At 31.9% G+C, this 20,254-nt stretch overlaps 1 protein-coding gene across 1 annotated transcript in view; it reads left to right on the top strand.

Moving 5' to 3' along the window:
* Positions 1-7,568: 7,568 nt before the first annotated feature.
* Clic (chloride intracellular channel protein 5) overlaps positions 7,569-20,254 on the top strand; it is a 79,568-nt gene continuing 66,882 nt past the window's right edge. The window contains exon 1 of the mRNA XM_072539817.1: positions 7,569-7,775. Coding sequence (XP_072395918.1) covers positions 7,704-7,775 — 72 coding nt within the window. The 5' untranslated portion in view covers positions 7,569-7,703. The remainder of the gene's footprint in view (positions 7,776-20,254) is intronic.

Below are 20,254 nucleotides of genomic sequence, written 5' to 3'. Positions count from 1 at the left end.
TAGTAATGATCCATTCACTACCTAAATAACTAGGATCGAATCCAACCAGAAGGATGACATCTTCCAATTGCTTTAGGAGGTGCTATATCCATCAGCTCTCCTTGGGAACTTTTTCTCAAGAAGATCATCATTGGGGAAATGTAATACTCATTTCCATTCATACATATTACAAATGTGACAAGCGAACCTCTTTCCAAAGTTATCAATGCTTTTTTCTTTTTAGGCCTATAACTTAAGTATGCTTGTGTTGAACTGCTGTTATCCCGGACTTGTCAACATTATAAACCCTGTTTGGATTAAATTTTATCTTTATTAGTTCTGGTTCCAGAATATCAAATTTTCTTTAGTAAATCCTTTGGTTCTAGCTGCAGATATACCTTCTGGCGTTCGAAAAGAAATATTTTTGATATGCTTTAAAAAATTCCTTAGCTATTTTCTCCATACAGTAGTACACGCTTTAGAAAATTGTGGCAAATTGGTGGCCAAAGCCAACTGAAAGGCTAAACGGCGAATATCTATTGAACTTAAACCATAAAACCTGCTTTCAAATTCCAAGCAGTATGCAACCAACTTATCTTCTAATGCTTCGGAAATCACTGACTTTCGACCTAGAGTTGATATTTTGAGGTATTCCAGTTTCTTTCTTGCAATAATATTCTAATATAGCTTTCGCTACATAGTATGCTTTTTGTATCTACTTTTGATCGACCATTATTATCAACAAGTTGAGGTCGCAATGGTCGCAATATCTCTCGTAAACGACGATCAATGGAAAAAATAATCGTCTACCTGGTGTATTTCGATTAGGATATTTTTCCGCATAATGCTTTGCAGCGAATGCACCCTTGGCATTCACCTATAACTACCAAATTAACAATATTTATCGAAAACCCTAATGTAGCCTGCTCAAACCCAGAAATTAATGCATTACTCGCATTTCTGAAATCGTGTAGGTACACCATTGTAATAGAAAATGCAGTTTTTCTTAATAATCTTAAACGCAAAATAATTGGAATGTTTATTACTAACAATATGTATTGTTAATGCTACTGTTTAATACATATCTAGTATCCCTAATAACAAGTGTTATACAGCTAAATACAGAATTTTTAAAATATAATAAAAAAGAATCCCCATCTCGATAAAAACTGGATTATCGAAAAAGTATTAAGAGGCAAAAAGTTTTAGAACATTTGTTTAAATAATGGTACCACAATAATAATTTAATTGGAACCTACACAAAAATTTGGGGCAGTTTAAAGGAACAAAACAAAACCCCCATAAAATTTTTGTGGAGTGCACAAATTTCATTGTTATCCTTTTTTTAGACGTTGCTGATGTAGGAGAGCCACATTTTTTATTCTCAATGTAAAATCTTTAACAGTTTTCGATATATTGGAAAATCGATTTTCATTTGGTAACTTCAAAGGGCTGTAACTTTTTTTATGTGCACATTTGTACAAAGGTAAGTTAGATTCAATCGAACTATTTTTGGTCCCAGAGTATGTGACTACTGAATAATTTATGACCTACCTTTGTGTTACATCCTGTATATGAGCAGTAAACATATAAAAAATCTATTCAAGGCTAAAAGATATAAGGAATTTATAAGGATTCACATGAACAAGAAACATATACCCAATTAATCTGGTTTCATGAGGCTTTATCCGACATTAACCACAGTGGCGCACCCAGGGGAAGGGAGTTTGGGGGTTAAAAGTCCCCCCCCCCCTCCCAGGACCCTATTCCGACACTATTATTCACACATTTTAAGGACTCAAAATGGAGGTAGCATCATAAAAAAAATTTCGGTGACCAACCAAACCCCCCCCCCAGAGGCAAATTCTAGGTGCGCTACTGATTAACCATCTTATCTTTAGCTTAACGTTTGCATTTCATACTCATGAAGAACATAGTTTTTCAGGATATTTTCACAGATCATTGGATTCTTTATTATATTTCATTTTCCAAGACATTTTTAAGAACTATTCTTTTTTAATTTACACATTAAGATCTCTCACTGCAACTATTGAGTCATTATTTGAGATGTGTTGACATATCCCCGTTGAATTTTTGTAGAAATCTTGCTACACATATCGTTCCATGACTTTCTAATTTGTAGACATCAATTTATAGATGTATATTCATAATTTAACTGCAAAAATGCCAAACATTTATTTTCCTTACATAAAAATTGTCGATAATAATATAAAAACGGAAAAAAGAAAAACATTTTATTTTATTTTTGATTCTCTAATCAAATTGTATGGAAATCTCCTGTTTCTTCGCGTGTTACCTATAGCTAACCCTGTATAAACCATCAGAGGCATCAGCTGTGTTGTTTATAAAATACGCATAAACGGGGAAAGTTCCATATCAATTTCTTGCTGAAAAATCTGAGCACGTCCTCCTTTTCATACATATATTGACAGGCAAAAGCTTTTCTTGTATCGATGAAATTTGGATTCTATTTGTGTAAAACATGGAAACTGGAAAACGGTTCTGATTTCACGTATCACCCCTAAAATTTCCTCCACTTTCGATTCAGATGTGATTTCTACGTGACTTTCTTTAGGTTTTTTCAGCAGCTTGGATTTGTGTTTTTTATGCATGAAACGAGGAATTGATCCAGATATTCAGGTTAGCTTTTTTAAAAAAGAAAGTACACTCATATTATATATATATATATATATATATATATATATATATATATATATATATATATATATATATATATATTTATATATATATATATATATATATATATATATATATATATTTATATATATATATATATTTATATATATATAATATATATATAATATATATATATATATATATATATATATATATATATATATATATATATATATATACCTATATAATATATAATGTTCGGAAAGATTTCCGCGGTTAGTACAATTAAACTTAGAGCTAAGATTAATATTATTATAAAAATTAATAATAAACTCACCAGTCTTCCGGGTTGAACCGCGTCGATATCCATTTTGCCGAGCTTTCGACATCCTCTCTGATGTCTTCTTCAGGGCTTCCGAGGTCTCAGTCTCCCGAGCCCCCAGACACTACTACACTCACTAGTCACTTCTAGTGAGTGTAGAAGATCGTTCTTCCTTCCGCTTCTCGGAAGCCCTGAAGAAGACATCAGAGAGGATGTCGAAAGCTCGGCAAAATGGATATCGACGCGGTTCAACCCGGAAGACTGGTGAGTTTATTATTAATTTTTATAATAATATTAATCTTAGCTCTAAGTTTAATATATATTATATATATATATATATATATATATATATATATATATATATATATATATCTTCTTCTTCTTCTTCTAATGGCGCTACAACCCTTTGTGAGTCTTGGCCTGCTTAACAATGTTCTTCCATTCTGCCCTGTCGGATACTTTCCTTCGCCACTGCCTGATGTTCATGGTTTTAAGATCCCTCTCTACGTCGTCTATCCATCTTTTACGGGGCCTTCCTCTTGTTCTGTTTCCTTGGGGCTTCCATCTCTGGACTACTTTTACAGCTCGATTATCTGGCATTCTTTCTAGGTGACCAAGCCAGTTTAGTCTTTGTGATTTTACAAACCTACAATATCTGCGCTCTGCATTAGTTCATCCAGCTCGTGGTTCATTTTAATTCTCCACGAACTATCGCTGCATTGGGTTGGTCCAAATATCTTCCTTAGTATTTTGCGCTCAAATATTCTCAGTTGATTTTCATCAGTGGTTGAGAGGGTCCACGTTTCACATCCATATGTGACCACTGGTCTAATTACTGTTTTGTAGATTCTCAGCTTAGACTCACGATTCAGTAACTTACTTTTCATTAAGTCCTTGTATGCATAAAAGCACTTATTACCGCTAAGAATCCGTGCTTGTATTTCTTGACTGATGTTGTTGTTGTCATTTATTATTAAGTCTAGGTAGGGAAAAGTGAAGGCATATTTGTAGGTATGGTTGTCTACCTTCAGATTCTCATGTTCATTCTATTTTGTTCACTCCATATATTTTGTTTTGCTATCATTTATATATAGACCAAACGTAGCAGTTTGGTAGCAGTAAAACCTTTTAAATTTGCGGCTATTTCATCAACCGTAGGGAGTTGAAAGTGTTCTCTTTTGATAGCTTTATTCAAGTCTTCAGGATCAATACAAACTATTGTGGAATTACTTTTTGTTTTCTTACTAAGACTATGGAGTTGACCCAGTCTGTAGATTCATTAACTTTCTCTATTATACCATTTTTTTCCACTTCAGCTAATTCAAGTTTTAGTGTCTCCTTTAGCTGTAGTAAAATCTTTCTTGGAGGATGTATAACTGGTTGTGCAGATTCATTTAGCACAATATTGTATGCCTCATCTAAACAGCCTATACCTGAAAAGACTTCCTTAAATATTTCATTCACATCAGAGTAATCATTTTTAAATAATAACTTCTCTAGAATTCAAATTATTTTCAATTTTTTTTTATTGTATTGACCCTTTTTAATATATTTAAAGCTTTACATGTAGGAAGACCTAATACCGTTGGTGAATGAATCCCTACCACATACAACATTATGTTGTACATGTTATCTTTATATTTGCATTCAAAATACATTTTCCGATGACTCTAAGTGTTTCTTCTTTCGAAAATGTTGTTAACCTGCATTAATAATCCCAAACCTCTAAGTCTCGACGATCACAATAAATTAATTAATTACAGACTCGGTTAGAAACGCACAACTCAAATTTTGCAAGAAAAATGACACTAAAAGTGAAAAGATTAGCAAAGATACAAAAGCTCTCATGAAAATACGACGAAACCTAAGCGAGAACGAAAAGGGAAACAAAGAAGAATATAGAAAACTAAATAAAAGAATTTCAGCGGACATTAGAAAAGATGTAAGAAGATATAGTACTAATATAATTACTCAAACAGTAGAAGAGAACAAAGGTTTAAAGTTAATGAAAAGAAAACTCACACAAAGTAAAAAAGAAGTATACAAGCTGAGAGATAAAGACGGAAAGGCAACAACAGATAAACAAAACCTTTTGAAGACAATTTCCCGACACGAGTAAAGACTCTCATAAATCAGGGATCGGAAATACTTTTACCCATTACTGTTTCAGAAATAAGAGCAGCTTTAAAGGAAATAAAGAACCATCGATCACCTGGTAATGATGGACTCGTTATTGAGGCAATAAAAGCAGGAGGAGAAATTCTATTAAAATCAGTAAGCGAACTGTTTAATAAGTGCTTACATGCGGGTATGGTTCCAAAAGACTGGAACAATGCAGTGATATTCTTGTTACACAAAAAAGGCGATAATACTAAATTAGAAAATTATAGTCCTATCAGCCTCTTGACACATATGTACAAACTCTTTATGAAAATCTTAACAAAGAGATTAACACCTAAACTTGATTTCTATCAGCCCAAGGAACAGGCAGGCTTCAAAGCAGGATATGGCACAAATGACCATTTATAAAGATCTTAATAAAAAAGTGCATCGTGTACAACATACCACTGGTTCTTGCATTTGTCGATTACGAGAAGGCTTTTGATTCTGTAAAGTTTGAAACAGTCCTGGAAGACCTAAATCAAAGCCAAATAGATTACAGGTACACGACACTAATCAAAAACATCTACGAGAACGCTACATCAAGTATACGACTAGACGAAGACACAGAAAAATTCAGCTTAGGTCGAGGAGTTAGAAAAGGAGACAATATTTCACCAAAATTGTTCACGGCAGCTTTAGAGTCAATATTTAAGAACACTTAATAGCAAGATATGGGCATCAATATAGATGGAGAAAGATTAAATCATCTAAGGTTCGCAGATGATGTTGTATTAATCGCAGATAACTTACAGGATACAGTTTTTACGATACATTCGCTTAAAAGTCTGTCTGAAAGTGCAAGATTAAAGATAAACTTTGAGAAAACTAAACTTATGAGTGGAAATATAACTAGAGACAATAATACAACAGACACTTACAAATAACTGGGACACGAGATCAAAATAAGCACAGACAATCAAACACATGAGATACAGAGGCGAATAGGCCTGACACGGGCAGCATTTGGCAAATTAAGCCATATTCTAAAAAGTTCAATTCCCATGTGTCTCGAGCGAAAGATTTATAACCAATGTGTTTTGCCTGTACAAACTTATAAAGCAGAGACTTTAACACTTACGCAAAAATCTGCGAATAAACTCAGATTTACACAACGAGCCATGGAACATGCAATGCTGAACGTGAGTCTTCAAGACCACATAACAAACCAACAAATCAGGCAAAGATCAGGAGTTCAAGACGTCATAGAAAGAACCACGACACTTAAGTGGAACTGGGCAGGGCACTTAGCCATAACACAATATGGACGGTGGACAAGACGTATTATGGAATGAAGAAACTATAAAAGAAGCCGAGGGCGACCACCGACTAGATGGACCGATGATATAAATCGTGTAGCGGGAAACTGGCTACAAGCGGCGCAGTCTAGAGAACACTGGAAAGAACTGAGGGAGACCTATGTCCAGCAGTGGACGCGATTGGCTGATTGATGATGATGATTTCTATTTTAAAAATACAAAAAAAATAGTATGAAGCTTTGCGTTAGTCTACAGTACCGCCTACTGTACCACTTTCTTATTCTCTTGTCTTTATCTGATAATTCCTGACTGCTGTTCTATTTCGTTAAATAAGCATTATTTATCAGTAGCTCCTTCGTTGTTAATTAAAATACAGAAAACTATAAAACTAGGGGAAAATCTTAAACCATCATGTCTAAAAAGGGTATTAGCCCATGCAACAAGCAGATAACTAATCAAGAACATTTTATAAACAGAGTGATTACAGTATTTTCTAAACCATTTAATAAAAAATAAACTTTAGGATATTTATTAATTATTATTCTTATCTTATCACCGAAATAAATTGATCAAGTTGTATTTTAATTTAAAATAATTTAGGCCTTTTATCAACTACATAAAAATAATTACTATAATAAATTACTAAAAAAATAATTAATATTATCTGATTCAAAATGTTATAAAATTAGTTTATGCGCCATCTAACAACAGTATACACAACCACCAAATAAATATTAAGAGATTCCTTCTTATTTAAAGAATTCTATCTTCTAGAACTAATTTTTATAACACAAATTTAATAAAAAATCTAATTATTTTAATGAAACAAATGCCTAAAAAAAAGATCAAAATATTTTTTTGGAACCTACATTTTACTATTTTTACGTAATCATTTACTTTTTAAAACTAATTTATTTTTAATTATATAACATTTAAATAATCAAATATATATGTACATTTTAACATGTATTTTAGAAGAAAAAATTATGCCACAAAAAATATCTTTTAAAACAAAATTTATAAAACCACAACATTTTAAATTAATAAGCCCTCCACAGCGGCATCTAGTGTAAAAAGAGTTAAGTATACTTTGACGTTTGCTGTAGCCAACATTGCCATAAACTTCACATTTCCTGGTTCTGCAAATTTATGTTATCAAATACTTTATCGCGTTCATGACGTTTTCGACACGGTTCCACTCCTCACTTTTCAACTGGCATCGCTGCAAAAGTTTGCCAACTGAGTCATAAGATCAGTTGAATTTGTGCGTTGAGTGAGTTTCAACAAAGTTTTTCAGTGCCTTTTCCCGGTATAAATTTTCAACAATGGCCGACGAAGTCGCTGAAAATGGTCACGCAGAAAATGGAGATGTGCCAGAAATCGAACTTATCATTAGGGTGAGTAGTTTTAATTTTGAAAAACTCGAATTTTGCTGGGTGTGACTGGGAGATTTGTTCACAGCCACCTACATAACATTCTGTACAACATAAAAGAAAGTGTTCTCAAACTTTATTTTGAAGATTAGATAATGTATGGGATTTTTTATGTTATGAAATACGACGGTACCGATGTTTTTTAACAAAAAAACCTGTTTTGTGGGTGCATTTTGTTTGACCTTGGAGAGTGTTTGCATTTAGCAAATATTGTTTTTCGAATATATTATAATTTAATGAAAAATCCTTGTTGACGGTTGTTAAAGATTATGGGTGTAATCGCTATAGTTATTGAGCTGTGACTGACAGCTCCATTTACAATGAATTAGCAACAATTTAGGAGAGGCATATGTAGAAGTGACAGTTACCTTATTCTAAATAAATCTAGCAAATAGAGGCTTCTTCAAAGTGCAAAATGAAAAACCAATATTTCAATGATATACTTAAGTACGAGATGTTAAAATTCTTATTTTGATATATTGTATAAATATGATCCATCCATTGTGCTTTTTCCCCTTTTAAAGATTAAAGTAATTAATTGACTGTAGGCAATCAGTTATTTTCTTTTACCACTTGGAAGTATTTCAGGAATACCTACATCTTTCACAACATAACGATATACTTGTATATCATTTTCTACTTACATATTTTCCATTCAAAATAATGCATACCTGTTTATTTTGCTCTAGTATAACACAAGGACAACAAAATTAATTAACACCATGTACTTTTTGAATGTACAACAATGAAATTGAACTCTTGAGGAGTAGCTGTAATGTTAAATGGTTTTTGATGGCATTTAATAGATATTTTAGCTATGCTGGACAAATGTCACCTAAAGGTGTCTTCACACCTGTTGCTGTGATTTAATATTAAATCCTGTCTGTCATACAATCTTTATAGGGCAAGATCCCACTGCAGGATCACCACATTTTTACATGCATATAAAATTAGAATATATTATACATAGAATACATAATACAACCCTTAAGCTTGTCTCTCATACAATATTTTCTTATTTAACATACACTTTGTATTTATCATTAAGTAGCTTCATTTTGAGCAGTAGGTATAATATGAAAGATATAAATATTTCGAGTAATATTTTGGTTAAAATAGACATTGGTCTAGTGTATGATGTCATTCATTTTATCTCTAGTGCAGAATGATAAGTAATGGTGAGACAGGTTCTCTAAATAAATATTACCAGTAACAATCAATATGGATCTTAGACATATTTAATGAAATCAGATTCAGTGGTGTACTCATCCAGTATCTTGTATTCTGGTATGTCTATAAATATATGTATAGATAGTTTGTCAAATGGTTTTAGTCAAAAAAGTTAATAAAAAGCAAAAAACACGCAATGATAGATAAAATAAACAGATATTCAAAAGGCTAGGGTAGTAAAAAGAGAAGGAAAAATGTAGTAGGACCGCAGAACATCACAGAAACCACCCAAAAAAGACAAAATAAATTATTTGCTGGAAACTGATGCAGTATATGAGAATTGATATGAAGGATATATGATAATGCCTAAAAAAGAAAAGAAATCAGAATGCTGAAACAAGAAAACCTATCTGGAAGAAAAATCAAAATATACTATTGAAAGAAAACTAGGCGATTCAACAGGAACTAAAGGATGTTTAAAATAATATAGAATCACAAGATAAGAAGAAAAGACAGAATAATCTTATAATGACAGGCCTACCAATTAACGCAAATTCGTTAAACTTTTAAACTTCTCGTGCTCGAATCGATATCAGTAAAGTGTTATGACTCATTTTGGCCTATCCCAGCCCCATCAGACACTTGGGCTGATACAAATTCAAACTCGGAAAGTCCAACTAATGTCTCTCTCAACAAATAAATGTATATATATATATATATATATATATATATATATATATATATATATATATATATATATATATATATAAAGCAAAGAACTCAGGAGACTTCTATTCGATGCTGTAAGCAAAAACATTTCTAAAATCTTATATATCTTAAACCATATAAATTTTTTTATATCACTATAAATAAATAACATTTTCAGTCTCTTGAGTATAATATAACCATAACATATTTATCTATATACCTTTCACAAGGCTAACCTTATATCAGTCAGTTTAGTTTTGCATTTGTTAATTAAATTTTTTGTTTATTATCGTTGTGGTGATAACTTGTTTAAATATAAAATTAATTTTTTATTCCTGTTATTTTATCAATTGAAAGTTGTTAATAAACATCATTTCTTATAATTCAACAAACAATATTGGGTTTGTGTATTATTTTTGAGCATGATACATCATTTTTATGATCGTTTACAATATTTTTGTAGTTAACTTAAAAAATAGGAAAAATAAGTAAACGAATATCTCAGAAAATTGTATTTTTAGTTCTACAAAGACTAGCCTTTTTAAAAATGTTTATTTCTATCAGATTCTATATGTCTGATTTCACTTCTCTTTGTTTGATTTGCTTATGTATGTTATATTGTAGTCCCTTTTGCATTTTTGTATTTGTCTATTTATGTATATGTCCTACTGTATTAAATACATTTGTCCCTTCATGATTTAAAAGCTTTTATTTTGTATTTATGTACTGACAACTGTCTGCTGTTACTGAACTATACCCCATGATGTATTTTAGTCTTTTTTTTGTAATGTTGATTTATAAATAAATTTTTTGACATTCAATTTAAAGAAAAATTACGTTTCCTGTCTCAAAAATATAGTTACTTTTTGAATCCAGGGAAAAAGCAATCCTACACCACTAAATATATTTAACTTGTGCAGCTGTTTCATTTTGAAAACAATACTTTCATCAAATTTGGCGTTTTATCAAGTTTTTTGTGTTTGAAGGATCTATGCAGTTCTAAATTGGGTAGGTATCACATCAAGTCACCACCTGTCAGTATAAGTTGTTTCATTTTATTGCGTTTTAAAGACACAGCTAAGCAAACTTGTTTGGTTTATTTTATATGTTTAAATTGTTTGTAAGAGTCACAAGTGTACATCATAGAAGAAAGTGGAAGTTAAAAGAAATATGACATAAAAAGTTTTTAACAATTATATATCATTCATCAAGTGAGATGTCTGTTAGAGAAATGTTTGTGGTGTTTTCTCTTTTTTATACAGTTTTAATTTTATGTATGATTTATGAAGATTAGGTACATTTTATTTTGTTAGATCTTTTTCGATTTATTTGCAAAAAAGACAAAGTAGTTTCAAAACATATTCCCTTTTTTCATTCTTGCTGAGATTCATCATGGTTTTTGTGTTACTTGTAAAATTAAATTGAGACAAATTATCTGAACAAATTAAAACCAAATTAAAAAAATATGGGATATGAAGTATAGTCTTAAATTCGTTCCTTAAACACCTTTATTATTATGCTTAATTTGCCTGTGTCACAATCTTTGTGAAAATCAATAAAGAGATGACTAGAACAAGATGCCTCTTATATTCGACTGTTTTCTCTGTTACGGTTTTCATGCTTTGTAGATGGTCTTTAGTTAATTGATCACATTTGAGGGCCCTTGAAGACATACAACATCTTGAGCTTCCTGAAAGGAATTGGAATAGAAGAGCGACTGTTCACTGAGAATCTGTCAGGAAAGCAAGTAGCAAAGAGAGATATAATAAATCATTGTGCCATTCCATTAGTTTGTTGTAATTAGCTAATCTAAAGTTGATATTTTTTCCAGCAAATGTTATTCTACCTCTATGGACTTTATCATGACTATTTTATTATATACATTAAAAAGGAGAGGTGATCGGATGCACCCTTGTCTCACTCCTCTTTCTGTTTTAAAATGACTCTAATCTAACCTTACAGTGATTTCAATAGACTAATACAGATTTTTAATAAGTCTAACTAGGTGTAAAGATGTGCCCATACTTATAATGATAGCCCAAAGTTGTAGCAGATTCAGTATTTGTTCTCAAATACTTTTTCCTTTTACAAAATCTGCTTCTTCCTCTGATGTTTGGTGATGTTGATAAGCATTTAATACATTTTTAGGGATTTATGTACATCAAAATTTTACTAACATGGAATATAAGCGATATTAATCAGATCTTGTTTGATATGCGTGTGTCAATGGTCACTTGTTGTATTTTTCTTACCATCATTTGTTTATGTACAGATTTCTTCTTGTATGTAGTTTATTTTATACTGTGTTAACGTTCTTTGCTATTTTCTTAAGATGAGTTATTTTTGTGGCTTCTTTTTTATATGATGAGGATAAAATCTGCAAAAGACACTAACTCCAGGATAAAAAACGCCATCTGTTAAGCAGGACGTGGTGGAAGATCTGTGTGATACAACTCAACACGCCCCCTCTACTCCATCATTAGTTCTCAATTGCATTTTTATCGCGTTTATTTTACTTCCTGTACTGTAGTAAAACATTTATGGATGACATCAACTTGTAAATATTATCTCAAAAATAAAAATAGTTCTAGATTTTACATATTTTATGATAACAAAATTTTTCAAATTTTTAAGTGAATAGGTAATTATCTTATATGATTTATAATAGGTCATTTGAGCTGATAAAAAAAGGATCATAAAGAATATTGAAAGATAAGTAATTCTTGTTCATCCTGTTAGCTCATACTAGTAGTTGCTGTTAGTACATGCATTTTTTAGATGAGGAACTCTGTCGTTATGGTTTAAATTCTAAAGTGTAAGTGTATAAAAGAAATTCTAAAGATTACTATGGGGATATGATAGTCAACTCTTTGGTTATGCCAAAGCTAAGAATATAGATGTAATTCAGTGATTTCGGAATAGTGGTAAGAAATATGGTGTGTGCTTGGTTTACTTTAATCATAGATCTTTATACATAGAAATTAATTTACTCTTAATTATTTTCTATTTTTCTATATATCATCAAGAAGACAGCAGCAAGTCACAAACGGGAGCTCGATAGTCTTGTGAATGTTAATGTAATCCAGCACTTCAAGAATAAAAAAGAAGCACAAGATCACAAAACCCTTTGACTTGGTTTAGGTATTGAATATGTCATTAGAGCATAATCCTATAAGTATTTGGGCCATGAAATTGGAATATGTCAAGACCACCAAGCAATCGAGCTGAAAAGAAGAATAACCCTAGCTTGAGCAGCATTGGGAAAGAGGAAGGAAATTTTTAGATCAAAGATTCCAATGTGTCTGAAAAGAAAAGTATTTAATTACTGCATTCTGCCAGTAATTAAGTTTGTTATTATACAAAGGACGACTTGGATGAAAACAATACATTCTGCTCAAGAGAGCTCGATTTGGCATAAAAAGTTATGTTGTGTGAGAGTAAAGCGGCTATGTTTGGTCATTTATAATATATACCGGTAAAGGAACTGTTATCAACCAAAATTATGCAACGTACGGATTTACATCGCAAATTGTACTATCTCTTATGGAGCCGCTATTCGACTTAGGCCACTGCCTCATAACTGACAACTTTTATTCTTCTCCTTAACTGTCTGATTTTTTGATTACAAAAAAAACCGACACTTATGGAACCGCAAAAGCTAATAGAAAAGAAATGCCACCACTCATGCACACAAAAAAGTCCCAAAAGGAAATATCATTGTTTATCAACGTGGAAAATTATTAGCATTACGATGGCGAGATAAAATAGATAAATATGCTTTCCACTGTCCATAAAAAAGATACTATAGTTTTAAAAAAACTAAATGAAGAAAGGGTAAAACCAATAGTAGTAAATGACTACAATTCTACAACGGGAGTTGATAGAGTTGAGCAGCATATCAGCGATTACCCTATAACCAGAAAACGTGGAAAGGTATACTACAAGAAAATATTCTACCATCCGATAAAGTTATGTCTTTGGAACCCTTATTTGTTATACACGAAAAATGGAGGACAATGCAATTACAATTTCGTATGAATGTGATTGAAATGATATTTGAAACCTGTCACTCCAGTATAATCGTGCCAAAAATTGGTCGCCCTTCTAGCGCCTTTTCGTTTATCTAATAGACATTTCTCAGAATATGTTCGTCCAACACAGAAGCAAAATAATCCGACACGTCAATGTGCAATGTGTAGCAGGAAAAGGGTTGACACCGGAAAAAGAGAAAAAAAAAAGGAAAAAGAAAATGTAACTTGCAGTAGTTGTTAATGTTCGGTCTGCTTCTTGAAAATTCACTGACTCTGATAACAAATTCAACAAACAAATCTCGGGAAATTGATTGTATTAATGAGAAGAAATGTACCTTTTTATTTAGCTTAGAGATTGATTTGAAAGTATTACGACTGTTTTTCTTAATAGAAATACTTATACTAAGATTACTGTACATACATCAAAATCGAACAAATCGCGTAAAGTAGAGATGTCCTGTCCCCAAGACAACACACTCAGTGTCCGTTTTTCCTTCAGAAAATTACTATAACTTTAAAACACACGGTCAAATTTCTAATCCATGAATTTAATAAAAGGCACTAAGATTTAAGGGCGAAAGTCGTGGATATGTGTTTAAACGTCGTTAAAAATTTTCCTTCCGTGGTTTTAAAGAATTCAATTTGTATTATAACTTCAATTTCTTAACCTGCTTTGGAAATCATGTTGTGCTTTTAAGAGTTAGAAAAAGGCTGTAAAAAAAGATATCAAAGCGGCATGGGATCACTAGCGCCTTATGTTGGGGAACACAAAAAAAATGTTACAATAATATCAGGATAGCATAGGATAGGCTCTTAGTTTTAAGAAAAATTTGATCAAAACTGAATTACTCGTTGGTAAGTTGACCAGATGGCAATAGTTAAAGAGCCGAAAATATTTTACGAACAAAAAAATGATTACTTTCTCTCTTCATTTCATTATAAATTGCATATAATTGGTGACAATTCTCTCGCTGTTCCCTTTCGATATATAAATTGTTGTTTTCTTTTCTACATTTCCTAGTTTATTAGTGCTTCCATTTAGAGATTTCCCTACGATTTTTGTTTAAATTTTAACAGATTCTTAGTACTGGTAATTTTGCATATAAATCCTTTCATCCAGACAAAAAATGATTGAATAAAAACATTTAGTTACAGTTCAACGAAACCGCGATAGTCATTTCCTTATGAAAATATACGAGTCAGTGGCCGAATTGGTTAAACACCAATTTGAATTGAACATTACTCAAGACATAATAACTAGAACTAACGTTCTTGAAACTTTCTCCGCTAAAAATCGATTTTTTTCGAGCCCGACCAAAATAACGCGAATCAGCCGTGACTGGTTTAACTGTTGCTTTGATTTTAAGGTTGGTTCTAGATTATGTTTGTGATATATGATTTCGATTAAAAGCTAAAGCGAGTTTGTATGGTTATTAATCGTACAACATGAACTGTTATACAATTTTACGATGTACACCAAGGGAACACTGTATTATAATATATACAATTATTTTTGCAGATGATCAGGTAGTTTTGGCGAACAATCAACAAGACATGAATATATAATAAACAATTATTGATAGACGAATTCATAAAATTTTACAGTTGTAAAGGAGACTAGAACGACGAAAAACATTAACGCAACACATAACCGAAGCAACTTTTTCAAACTAAAATTACAAATATGTACCTATAGATTTTCTTCAAAATTGCAAAAGTTCTTGATAGTCGTTTCATAATTCAATGGCTCACATTGATTGCACGAACTAAGGAATCATTTTTACCATTACACTACGTGAACAGTGAAATTACCAGTGAAATAATAATATTGTCATACAAAGCTTCTCCACTACCAAAAGAATACAAATAGTCCATTGAAAAGTTACATTGAGATTACATTTTTGAGAGGACGCAATTTTATTTTTTTGATGTGTGGGGGTGGCTAGTATAAGCTTAAGTTTAAGTTTGTGGGGTCGCCACCCTTGTTCCCCGGTCGCCATTTTGGAAAATGTGGGGCAAAGGGTTTTCGCGCTGTATCTCGTAAACTAGCAACTCTACAGAAAATGTTATAAAACATTATTTGTAACAAATGAAATTTTGTACTTGATTTCCATTACTTTTTATCGTAAAATTAAAAATAAAAAAGTTATAAACAAAAATACCTCAAAATGTGTAGGGTCTTTGTACTTATATGCATCAAATTTACTAAGCGAAACAGACGTATCTCGCATGAAGCCGCTTCAAAACTGCTATAGTTTATTTTTATGAACGAGAGAGTAATTAGCATAATTTTAACTGGTAGCTCCGACCACTCCATGGGCGTGCTCAAGATTAATTGAAAAATTACTTTGAATAATTGTAAAAAATAAATGAATTATTTCAGTGTTATAAAGTGTTATGTGTATGTAAACAAAAGTGACCTCTTTTATCACACACTATATTAGAACTGACTGGCCTACATTAAAAAGGGTTTTAAAAAATTCACATTTTTTTTAATTTTTAAAAATTACAAAAGAGAAAAAGAGTTTTTAAAACCGTCTAAGGTATGTTAAATAGATGAATAAAAATATTAATATAAAACTTACAGCTACTTGTTACAAATCCAAATCAGATTCAGAAGATGAACTTTCAGAACCAAGATTTATAATAACTGGCTCGATCATTTTATCAGTAATATTGTCCAGCTTCCACATTTTTTCCTCTTCTTTAATAGTATGATTTACTGCCTTTTCCCAGTTTTCAGGTTTTACATTATTTACGGCCTCCAAAAACAACTGTTTAACATCATGAATTTTAAAAGTGGTATTTTTTCTTGAAACTTCACTCTTTATCTGTGCCCATACCAGTTCAATCGGGTTTAATTCACAATGATATGGTGGGGATCTAAGTACTGTCATTCCACGATTTTTGGCAATTTCATCAATTTCGTATTTTTTTAATTTTTCTTTATGAAGGGCACACAACGAATAAAGTTCCTTTCTTATAGATCCGGGATGGTACGTAATATTTTTTGAACTCAGCCAATTCTGCAAGTCTTTTTTTAACCACTTGGTTGTGGGCAGTCCTTCTATAAGTCTGGAGTGATAACTTGCATTATCCATTACTATTACACAGTTCTTAGGAAGAAGATCTATCATTTGTTCGAACCATTCTTGAAAGACATCAGCGTTCATGTCTTCATGGTAGTCACCGGTACGAGTTGATTCAAAAGTTAATAAACCACCTTCAACAAAACCGTCTGAACTGCCAATGTGTACTATTATCAGCCTGCGTCCCTTTCCTGATGGTGGGTTTAAACCAGTAGATAAATTATTTACAAAAGCGTGCCTTTGACTTGTAACAGTTTCATCCTGCCAAAATTTATTTGGTGTATGACCCTCGTTGATCCATGTTTCATCAAGATAAAATATTTTTCTTTTTTGGTTTCTCATTTCCTTTATGGTTCTTAGAAAATGTCTTCTCCATATGACAATATCGCTTCTTTCTAATAAAATAGACTTTCTGGATTTCTTTTTCCAGCGGAAGCCTATTTCTTTTAAAAGTTTCCATAACGTACTTCGACTCATTTCTGGGTAATCCTTATCATCTCGAACTGAGACAAGAACTTTATCCAATGTTGGAAATTCTTGTCTAAAGAAGAATTCATGCACTTTCCGTCGAAGTCCTTCTTTAAAATGATATTCTATTTGAAATTTTGGTTTCCCTGGAGCATTACGTGGCATTTGAAAACTACCACATTTCTCTTCTTTAATAACTCTGTAAATCGTAGATTTCCCAACACCAAGTGTACTGCTAACTAACTCAACGGTCTCATCAACACTTTCACATAAACGTTTGTCTGTAAATGATTTAAAACAATTAAATATTAATGTTTTTTCATTAACTGTTAGAGGACCAATTTTTCGGCATTTACACAGCACTTCCAAATTTTCCATAACACTAGTATACACAATAAACTGCACCTTGCAACTGAAGTACCTACTTTTAGTGAACTGTTAAGAATTTTGAATACGCCACTTGGACCTTCCTATATACAAAATGGAAAAACCCACTATCACATTTTCTGTGGAATAAGTTTAGAAGGTTCAAGTCAATTACTGTCGTAGATTCCTGGAATTAAAGAATTAAATGTTTTTTGTTGAAACCCTTACTTCGTGGAATGCACTCATTTCAGATAAAATAAATCGTTTTATTTTATCTAAAGAATTAAACTTTATTTTGCAAATAGGCAAAGAATTAAACTTTATTTTGCAAATAGATAAAATAAAACGTTTTATTTTATCTAAAGAATTAAACATTATTTTGCAAATAGGTAGGTACTTATTAAACTTTTATTGGTTATATATAACCAATAAAATAAACATCTTACATTTCTTGCAAATTCATTAGTACCTGTTAACCTCCATCACTCCGACACTGGCAACCTTATTTAGGGATTAGTAACTCTCACAACTATTGTATTCTATTCTGCTCCAACCTTTATACCTGGTGGTCATACTCAATTTAAAATTGTTTTCCTATATACTTCTGTAAACTTGTTGACAAATATCTGTTTTTCATTGAGTCACCCGTATCAACAGTTTAGGGATTTGCATACATAATTTATTGTTTTATTACTCTCTCATACATAAAAATACACTATAATGAAATATCCCGTATCTTAAAAATTGTTGAAGTTGACGACTTAACTCTATTTTCCGAAGCAAAATTAACCTATCTCAGAGATAAGTTAATTTGGCCGAGGGAATGATATAAAATAATCTAGACATGCGTATTTTATGCTTAAGGGTGAATAGGCGGTCTGCAAATCAGCGAGGTAGTGTACGATTTTATTGGTCTGTTTTAAGTGTTCAAAATGTGTGAAAAGGAAAATAAAAGTTCTTCTGATTTACCAGGTTTAAAACGTAGGTTTTTTTCTGGGCATTTTACAATAAAAAGACATTAGAGTAATATTATACAAGATTTTCAACGAATAATGTTCAACCGCAATTTTAGATTGCTACCAGTAATGTCTGATAAAACTTTTTGTAGGGTTGCGAGTTTACGAGATACACCGATAAAACCCTTTCCACTTTTTCCAAAATGGCGGCCGGGGGACAGGGATGGTGAACTCACAAACTTGAACTTCAAAAAAATAAAATTGGTAATAGCAAAAGGTTTTTAGTACTTTTATGCGAGTTCTTATGGTTAAACGAGATATGACGAATGTTAGAATTTGTTGCAGCAACTTATCGAGAAAATCACAAAGAAACGTCATCATTTGGCCCACATAAGTCTGCGATTAAATAAATTTTGCGTTTGGTAGATGGCACGATGCAGATGTCATCAAATCGCTACATTGGTCGGTCGAATGTATTAAATTTTTAGTGCACTGTCCATTCAATCGGACAGTTTATCCAATGTTTAATTTGTTCAATGAATATTTTGAGAAGGATTTTTTCAAAAATAAATTATAAAAAAGATTTAAGAGTCGCAGTTAGTTCATCCAAAAAGCCAAAGGACCCGGAGGAATACCAAACGAACTAATTAAAAACGGAACGGAAAAGTTATTCCGCATGCTACATAGAATGTTCGAAAGAGGACTAAATGGAGAAGAAATACCTGCGGAATGGACACAAGCATACATCACATCCATACATAAGAAAGGAAACAGGAAAAAATGTGAAAACTATAGAGGAATTAGTATAATATCGTCGGTAGGTAGACTTTACGGGAAAATTATTAAAGAAAAACTAGAAACTGAAATAATAGGAAAAATTGGAGAAGACCAAGCAGGGTTCACAGTAGGAAAATCATGCCTAGATCATACGTACACATTAGAACAACTGATAGAGAAGAAAATGGCAAAAGGTAGATCGGTCCATCTGGCCTTTGTTGATCTAAAGAAAGCATATGACTCAATACCTAGAGTCAAATTATGGGAAGCAATGAATGATCTCGGAATCCGACAAACACTAATAAAAGCAGTTAAAGCACAATACAAAGAAAACAAAGTAGCTATTAAATGTGGAAATAAAGCCTACAATCCATTTAAGACGACAAAAGGACTTCTACAAGGCTGTGCTACGTCCCCTACTCTGTTTAAAATATTCTTGGAAAAGACACTCAAACCATGGAGGAGAAAGTGCGAAGGAATGGGCATACCAGTAAGAGACGAATACCTATACACCTTAAGTTTTGCCGACGATCAAGTAGTCACCGCACAAGATGAAGAAGATCTCAGCTTTATGCTCAGAAAACTAGAAGAAGAATATAAAAACAACGGAATGGAAATAAACTTAGAGAAAACCGAATACCTAACAACAGAAAATAAGGATATGAGAAACCTAGAGATAGACGAGGGAAGACAAATAAATGGAACAGATAAATTCAAGTATTTAGGAACCATAATATCGAACCAGGAAACAACAGAAGAAGATATAAACAACAGACTGAGACAAACAAGAAACTGTATAAGACAACTAAACTCAGTGTTGTGGGATAAGAACATTACGATAAAGACAAAAAAGAGAATATATAATACCCTGACAAGGA

The sequence above is a fragment of the Diabrotica undecimpunctata genome, chromosome 8, assembly GCF_040954645.1.
Source record: "Diabrotica undecimpunctata isolate CICGRU chromosome 8, icDiaUnde3, whole genome shotgun sequence".
NCBI lineage: Eukaryota > Metazoa > Arthropoda > Insecta > Coleoptera > Chrysomelidae > Diabrotica > Diabrotica undecimpunctata.
Note: the sequence above shows the minus strand (reverse complement) of the source record. Positions and strands in the feature narration are given on the sequence as shown.